A 9,095-nucleotide genomic window follows, 5' to 3' on the forward strand; every position below is an offset into this window, starting at 1 on the left:
TGGAATATAACCATTTTGCTTAAATTTATTTATAATAATTTTATACTTAATTTTGTACATGATACAAGGAGCATGGTCCATTCCAGGCCCATTTCGTAAGGGAAAATTCTATAACCACTACAATTTCAAGTGCTTATATGACCGGCCATCTTGGGCCTTTATCTTGTAAAACATGATGCAAATGACACACTAGGACTTACATATAATGAGAGTCATGTCTGAATATTGGATCACAGCCTTCCGATTTTCATTCCACCCGACTCAACATTGGATCACTTTATAAATAAAGCTTCCATTTGAAGCATTTATTGAAAGGATATGGTTAATTATTTTCTCCTTAGGTGTTATTGTAATCTAATCCTCCTCTCAAAACAAAACATTAAATAAAAGGCTTGTGACAGAAACAAAACGTGGTGTAGATTCCATTGGGGAAATTCCCAAGGCCACCACCCTCAAAGCAGGGGCCTCTCTACTGCACCCAGCTGTGCCGTTTACCTTTTTTTATATTATTAAATATTTATTTATGTCCCCTTTATAGTCCTAAAGTTCGACTATAATTTAACAATTTCTTTTTATTTTATATATTATTTATTGTCCATTGACAGACAAAACAAATATAAATAGATTCAAGAGGGGACTTGTTTTTGCTAGGGGAAATTAGTGTTTAGAAAAGTTATACTTCTGAAAGTCACGTGATATGGCCTCAAAATCAGGGATGTGTTGTGTGTAAAGCTCCGAAAGTCTTCAATATTAATTAGTTTTCTCACTTGCCTTATTTTGTTTGTTTGTAATTGTTTCTTTTATGATTTTAGAATGTGTGATCCACCTATTTCATTTAGTAATAAAATTATGTGTATAAATAATTATATATTATTATTTAATTAAATATTATTTTATTTTTAATTTTTAATTATTTAATTATATGATAATACATTGTTATTATATACAAAATTATGTATAAAAATTATGAGTATAAAACTACTCTTCATTTAATTTCTTAGACCTCTCCTTGCCACATGATTTTCTCACCTTTGCCTTATTATCATTCTCTACGTATATATGCAATTTCAACTCTTCTTTACCTCCTTTATTTGGGTAGTTAATTGAAGTAGTCTTATTTGAGGGAGTGTCTACAAAATAAATCAACATTATGTAGGTTATATAGATATGGCCACTAGAACGAAGTTGAACAAATTTACTTGATATATAAAAGATGTTTCGACAAAAGTTGATTTATATTCAACTTGAATGCTCGATGAAATTAGAGAATTTTTGATAAAAAATCACTCCTTTAATAATTTTTTTTTTTTGAAAATGAGTTTGAAGTTTAATATAAAGTGTTTAATACTTTTATTTTAAAGAATTCCTGTGGTTGAGAGGCTTCATTCATCTTATTGCTTTAGAGTGTACATGATTTGCGAGCATATAATAAGGATATGGGAAGCTCATAGGTAGTCAAAAGAAGTTATTCCACAATATATGTTTCAATGTTTTTCTAGAGGTCGAGGAGTAGTGATTTAGTGCTATATGCAACCTTTTTTTGCTCATTTGACAAATTACATGGGGATTCTAGTTCTAAGTTTTAATTTTGGTTAAAAGGAGTTTATGTCTACATAAACCTGTTGGAGTTTGATGATCATGGGATTGACATTTAGTCATTGCATTGATGTCCAATGCTGTTAATATTAGAAGTGAATCAAATTAAAGAGATATACTTTTCAATAAACGATTATGTTACCTTTGGTGACTTTCTTTTTGTTTTCAAGATAAGTTAATGAGGGAAGTCGTCATTAATTTTGCTAACTAAATTTCCTGCAAGGATTGTTGGATATATATGAGGTGAAGCAAGGTCATATAGAGGAAATGTTATAGGGAATAAAAAATCCTATTTTTAAAAGATCGTATGTTGGTTGAATAACTACAAAGATCAATTTTTTATACACAATTGACTTGTTATTACAATTACTTTGGATAATAAATTTTCATTTTTTAAATTTAAAATAATTATATTTTTATTTCATTATTTATGCTAACTGATTGTTTTTTTTCATAAAAAGATAAAAATATTATTTTAACATAAATTTAAAAAACAACAATCATACAAAATTATTTAAAGTATAAATTTTCTCCTATTACAATATAAACATATTTCTATTTTTTCATTTTTTTAATATCGTCTCTTTCTCTTCTTCTCCATTCATTTATTTCTCATAAATATCAATTTAATCTGTTCCTCTCTCTCACTCATCTCCTATTACCTTTTCCTCTTCTTCTTCCACTCATTTATTTTAATAAATATCAATTTCTCTAATCTTTCACTCATTTCTTATTACCCATCTTCTCCCAATCATTTCTTTCTAATAAATGAATGACAATCATTCTCTTCTTCTCGTTCATTTTCCATTAACATCCCTTCCCTGGTTTTCTTCCACGGTTCCACTCTTTTTATTTATTTTTAAATAAATGACATTTTTTTTTTTCTTCAACTCATTTTTTATTTTCAAATAAATGTAGATCTAGACTTGTTAGAAAATTTCCCTAAGAAATTGAACAATTAAAAGAATAATGGGAGAAATGACGATAGGAGAAAGACAACCGATAATAAAAGTGATTAAAAAAATAATTGTTGACAATTAATAGTAAAAATAATAGAATAATAGTGATATTTTTGTAAATTTAATAAATTTAAAGATGTGTTGATAATAAAAAATTATAATAAATGATGAGACATTTTATCATTTTATAAATGAAGCATAAAATATAAATTTACTTTAAAACTGAATAAAATTCATTAAAGAAAGCGAATGTGGAGTGAAAAATTAAGATTTTTTAAATTAAAAAAGTGAGAATTTATTATCTCATCAATCCTTGGATGGAAAATAGGATTGGATCTAAGTTGAGTTAGTTTTATCTTAAAAGTAAGATTGATTCAAATTTAAATTGAAAGAATTAATTCGTTTTTAAAATCAAATTAAACTCAAATTAGATGAAGTTTGACTCAACACGAGTCATGAGCTTAGAAATGGTTTGATTTGATTCAAACTTGATTTGAATCGGATTATGTCAAATAATTTTTAAAATAATATTGTTTTATTAATGAATTACAAACTTAACTGATAAATTGAAATTATAGATTTTAGCAATGAATTTAAGCAAAATTATTTTTTATATGAATCAAATTTAAATTATCTTTAATTTTAACTAATCAAATTTGAAACGAAATTAAATTAAATTATTTTTATTAAACTTAAAACTCAAATTAAAAGTTGTTTGAATCCGGCTATCCTCTCGCGATTTTACGGATATCCAACCACAGTGGAAATTAATTACCCAAAAGAAAGGGAAAAAATAAAATACCATTGGCCTATTTATCTTCTTTCGACCATCCTTGATCGAAATCAAATGCCACGCATACCTCCTTCAGCGGCGCGTGTTCCACGCATTGCCAATGAAATTGTATTACACTAGGTTTAAGGAGGCCAAGCACGCTTGGGAGGCACGGCTTGCGGAAACAGCAATCCACCATCATCTTCTTCACCACCCTCTCTGAAAAACATAAATCTGCATTCACACAGTAATACCAATTAAAATCAAAATCAGGGCATCACTCAGAGATGGTCTAATATCTTGCTGGCATGCATTATTATCATATTTTATAGGTTGAAAATAAAATAAACCCATCTACTAATTTAATATTAGTGATACCATTAATGGCTGGCGAAATTTTTCTGTAAAATCCTATCAGGATTGATTCATATTAGCAATAGATTTTAGTGTTGGTTCAGTTACATAACAGGCCAAACTCTATGTAATGTAACTGATAAACAACATTTATTCCTCTGTAATCAGGGATGTATTTTCTCTTATTTCATATGGGGAAGCTGTGGTTCGCCCAAAACACGTAACAAAATAACACATGATAACCATATATGTCCATAGATAGTTAACCTCTTAATTTGGTATATAAATGATCCAAATATTTCACCATTTTCTCAAAATTTCTTGAAAAAATTTGGAATATGTACAAGCTTGAAGTTAAAGGCTAATTAAGAAGTTGCCAAGCAATAATGGGTTCCAGAGAGGAGAGTAACTGAAACTAGAAAGCTTCCAAAATGAGCAAAATGGGGAACAGAGAACAGCTCAGAGTCTGTTTATGCAATAAAAATAATCTCTGCTCATTTTTTTCTTCTGCCTGAGAAACATAGTTGAACAAATTAGTTGTGTAAATGAAGGCAGAGGCTGAGTCTCTTCGTCCCTGCGCGTGAACCCATGTAGCGATATCTCTGTATTAAAAAAATATAAATGTGCAGAAAGAAGAAATATATATAAATTAAGAGAGAGGCATCCAAGGAGTGGTGTGGTGGTGGAGGTGGGAGGTTCAGTTTTTTTGTTGATCTCAAGGCGCTGGTTTTACTTTTGTTTAATGTTTTACTTTGTTTAAGTGTGTGTTTTCTGTTTTTCGAGTTGCTGGTTGTTTGAGTTTTGAGTTCAAAACAAGCAAGAAATATATTCAGCAGCACGGAGAAAGAGAGCAAACCAGCAAAAAACCTCAATGATGCAAACCCGAGAAGGAAACTTTGGAATTTGAGGCAAATGTCGATGATCAGCTCGAGGCAGTCCTTCTTCTTCTCCTTCTCATTCTATTATCTCTCTTCTTTGCCTTTCTTTTTCTTCTTCGCTCTTATTCTCTCTACTCTCTTAACTGTTGCATCTCAAAACCATGAAGCCTCCATTCTCTTTTCATGGCTACACTCTTCTGCTTCACCACCATTATCTTCTTTCTCCAACTGGAACATTCTTGATGCTAACCCATGCAACTGGACCTCCATCACTTGTTCTTCACGGGGGTTTGTCACTGAAATCGCTATGCAGTCTGTTCCTCTTCAACTACCGATACCAACCAATATCTCCTCTTTTCGCTCTCTCCGTAAACTTGTCATTTCTGATGCTAATCTCACTGGAACTATCCCGGTTGATATTGGTGATTGTGTTGAACTTAAAGTTCTTGACTTTAGCTCAAACAGTCTGGTGGGTTCCATCCCTTCAAGTCTTGGCAAGCTACAGAACCTTGAAGACTTGATCTTGAACTCTAATCAGCTTACTGGGAAAATCCCGGTTGACTTATGTGACTGTAGAAACATGAGGAATCTACTGCTTTTTGATAATCGCCTAGGCGGGAATGTGCCTCCTGAGTTAGGGAAATTATCAAATCTTGAAGTGCTTAGAGCTGGAGGGAACAAGGACTTTGTGGGGAATATTCCAGATGAGCTCGGTGATTGCAGCAATTTGACTGTTTTGGGATTGGCTGATACAAGTGTTTCAGGTTCTTTACCAGCTTCACTGGGTAAACTAAGCAAGCTACAAACATTGTCCATATATACTACAATGATCTCTGGTGAGATTCCTCCCTCTATAGGTAACTGTTCTGAGCTTGTAAATTTATTTCTGTATGAAAACAGTCTCTCAGGATCAATTCCTCCAGAGATAAGTAAACTTCAGAAGCTTGAAAAGTTGTTTCTGTGGCAAAATAGTCTTACTGGGTTTATCCCAGAAGAGATTGGTAATTGTAGTAGCTTAAAGATGATTGATCTCTCTTTAAATTTCCTATCTGGGACTATACCATTGAGTTTAGGAGGCCTTTTGGAACTGGAAGAGTTTATGATTAGTGATAACAATGTGTCTGGTTCTATACCTTCCAATCTATCCAATGCTACAAATCTCTTACAGTTGCAACTAGATACAAATCAGATTTCAGGTTTGATCCCTCCAGAACTTGGGAAGCTGTCAAAGCTCACTGTATTTTTTGCCTGGCAGAACCAACTTGAAGGAAGCATTCCCTCAAGTTTGGCTAGTTACACCCATCTACAAGCTCTAGACTTGTCTCACAATTCACTCACTGGAGTCATTCCTGCTGGTTTGTTTCAGCTTCAAAACCTCACTAAACTTCTCTTGATTGCCAATGACATTTCTGGTTCTATACCAACAGAAATTGGCAATTGCAGCTCTCTTGTGCGGTTGAGGCTTGGAAATAATCGCATTGCTGGTGGGATTCCACGAGAAATTGGGGGTCTCAAGAGACTAAATTTTCTTGATCTATCAAGCAACCGCCTTTCTGGGTTAGTCCCTGATGGGATTGGCGATTGCACAGAACTGCAAATGATAGACATCAGCAACAACACTTTACAGGGTCCCCTGCCTAACTCATTGTCATCACTATCTGGTCTACAAGTCCTGGATGTTTCAGTTAATCAATTTGGGGGCCAGATTCCAGCAAGCTTGGGGCGCCTTGTGTCATTGAATAAGCTAATTCTGTCCAAGAACTCCTTCTCTGGAGTGATACCTTCATCTCTTGGCCTCTGTTCAAATCTCCAATTGCTTGATCTAAGCGACAATGGGCTAACTGGTAGCATCCCAGAGGAGCTTGGTCAAATGGAAGCCCTTGAAATAGCTCTCAACCTCAGCTACAATGGACTCACTGGGCCAATTCCGGCTCAGATATCTGCTCTGACTAAGCTTTCGATCTTAGACCTTTCACATAACAAGCTTATGGGGAATTTGGTTGCACTTGCAGAGCTAGATAATCTTGTGTTGCTGAACATCTCTTACAATAACTTCACAGGTTATCTCCCTGACAAAAAGCTCTTTAGAGAGTTATCACCATCTGAACTAGCAGGAAATGAAGGCCTTTGTTCTTCAAGCCGGAATTCGTGTTTCTTGAGTGATGTTGGCAGGGCAGGACTGGCAGGAAATGAAAATGATGCTAGGTGCTCGCGGAAACTTAAAGTAGCAATTGCGTTGCTCATTACATTGACAGTGGCAATGGCAATTATGGGGACACTTGCATTGATTCGAGCACGCAGGACTATTAGAGATGCTGATGAATCTGAGTTGGGGGACTCTTGGCCATGGCAATTCATTCCATTCCAGAAGCTGAATTTCTCAGTAGAGCAAGTTTTGAGATGCCTAGTAGATGCCAATGTGATAGGAAAAGGATGTTCTGGGGTTGTATATCGCGCTGATATGGAGAATGGTGAAGTCATTGCAGTGAAGAAACTCTGGCCAACAACCATGGCTGCAACTAATGGACGTAATGATGAAAAGAGTGGAGTTCGGGATTCCTTCTCTGCGGAGATAAGAACACTTGGCTCAATTCGCCATAAGAATATTGTTAGGTTCTTGGGTTGTTGTTGGAACCGAAACACTCGATTGCTTATGTATGACTATATGCCTAACGGGAGCTTGGGCAGTCTCCTTCATGAGAGGACTGGAAACTCCCTGGAATGGAAACTTAGGTATCAAATTTTGCTTGGGGCAGCTCAAGGCCTGGCATACTTGCACCACGATTGTGTTCCTCCTATAGTTCATAGGGACATTAAAGCCAACAACATTCTCATTGGCCTTGAATTTGAACCTTACATTGCTGATTTTGGCCTAGCCAAGCTTGTTGATGATGGTGATTTTGCACGTTCATCCAACACAGTAGCCGGCTCTTATGGATATATAGCTCCAGGTAAGCCTTTTTTCTATATAAATAGTTCGGTATTCACTCATTCTATTATACTGTCACTCTTATTCTTATAGCTATTGTTTTGCATAATCAAATAGTTCAAATGAATGTCTACAATTGAATATGAATCTGCAAACTATTCAATATGCTGTCCTGTCAGATCTTTTTGAGTCTCAAATTAACTTATTCAAAGCTATTTCAACTACCTTAAACTAACATTTTCTGGTCTGTTCAGAATATGGATACATGATGAAGATCACAGAGAAGAGTGATGTTTATAGCTATGGTGTTGTGGTGCTCGAAGTCTTGACAGGGAAGCAACCGATTGATCCAACAATACCGGATGGTGACCATGTGGTGGATTGGGTGAGACAGAAGCGAGGAGGGATAGAAGTACTTGATCCAAGCCTACTATCTTGTCCGGAGGCAGAAATTGATGAAATGATGCAAGCATTAGGCGTAGCCTTACTATGCATAAATTCATCTCCGGATGAGAGACCGACTATGAAAGATGTGGCTGCAATGCTTAAAGAGATAAAACATGAAAGAGAGGAGTATGCCAAAGTTGATGTCCTCCTCAAGGGATCACCAGCAACTGATTTTCAAGATAATAGAAACTTAAGCAGAATTCCAGCCCCGTCTTCATCGAAACAACAGAGTTTCCATCTGAAAAGCAATAACACAAGCTTCTCTGTCTCCTCACTGCTTTACTCATCTTCCCCTAGTACCAAAATGAGTTTTAAGTGAAAATCTAGTACCAGTTTATTCTCTTACAAATCTCTTTTGGTTTTTATTTTATTTTATTTTATTTATTGTTATGTAAAGAAGAAAAAAGGGTGTTATTTATTATAACTTAATGCAGAAAAACAAATAGAGCCAACACTTGCAAGTTTGGCTTTTGGAGTCCTGAGTACATTGCAAACAGCTTCAACTTCCTTCAGAACTTTCCAAGCTTCTGATGGCTTTTTGCATCTTATGTCTTCATATAATTCTTGAAAAACAACATACACTGGCATTGTCATCATAGTCTCATAGACCATGCAAATTGAGCAATTTGATTTGTTAAGACATAGAATTGGTTTTCCTTATTGGCAGAAGGAAAGAATTGGGAAGTGTGTTAAATGATTGTCATAAGCTGAGAGGATATCTTTGAAATGAAAGGATTTTTAGGAAGGATAGAAAGAATCTAGTAAAAAGTTGATGAAGAGCTTAGTGACAAGATAACTCACAGTGAAAGATAGTGACTGAATTGACACAAATTTTTATGCAGAGAGAGGAATGGGATGGGTCCTTTAATGAATCAGGTCCCTGATGCCCTTCAGGTGTGCCTGCATGATGAAGTTTGGCTGCTGCCACTTTTTATGGTTCTTCAGTAAGTAAAAACCACATGGGTAGTTTTAAATGCCAACAAGGGTACTATATATATAAAGGTATAAGTTTAAGTATTTTTTAATAATATTTTAATGTTAAATTTTTAATTAATTTAATATGATAATTATAAAACTAACTACTGAATTTAAAATTTTATTTATTTAATATAATTAGTACACTTTTAAAAGAATGAACTAATTCGAATATAATTTCTTGA

General features: G+C 34.4%; 1 protein-coding gene across 1 annotated transcript; it reads left to right on the top strand.

Moving 5' to 3' along the window:
- The first annotated feature begins 4,280 nt into the window (after positions 1 to 4,280).
- Positions 4,281 to 8,414, top strand: LOC123220696 (LRR receptor-like serine/threonine-protein kinase RGI1). The gene is made up of 2 exons (XM_044643255.1): positions 4,281 to 7,510; positions 7,743 to 8,414. Exons 1-2 carry the CDS (start codon positions 4,594 to 4,596, stop codon positions 8,252 to 8,254), a joined length of 3,429 nt encoding a protein of 1,142 aa, XP_044499190.1. The 5' UTR covers positions 4,281 to 4,593; the 3' UTR covers positions 8,255 to 8,414.
- The last annotated feature ends 681 nt before the right edge of the window (positions 8,415 to 9,095 follow it).

Source organism: Mangifera indica, chromosome 7 (genome assembly GCF_011075055.1).
Source record: "Mangifera indica cultivar Alphonso chromosome 7, CATAS_Mindica_2.1, whole genome shotgun sequence".
NCBI classification, from domain to species: Eukaryota; Viridiplantae; Streptophyta; class Magnoliopsida; order Sapindales; family Anacardiaceae; genus Mangifera; species Mangifera indica.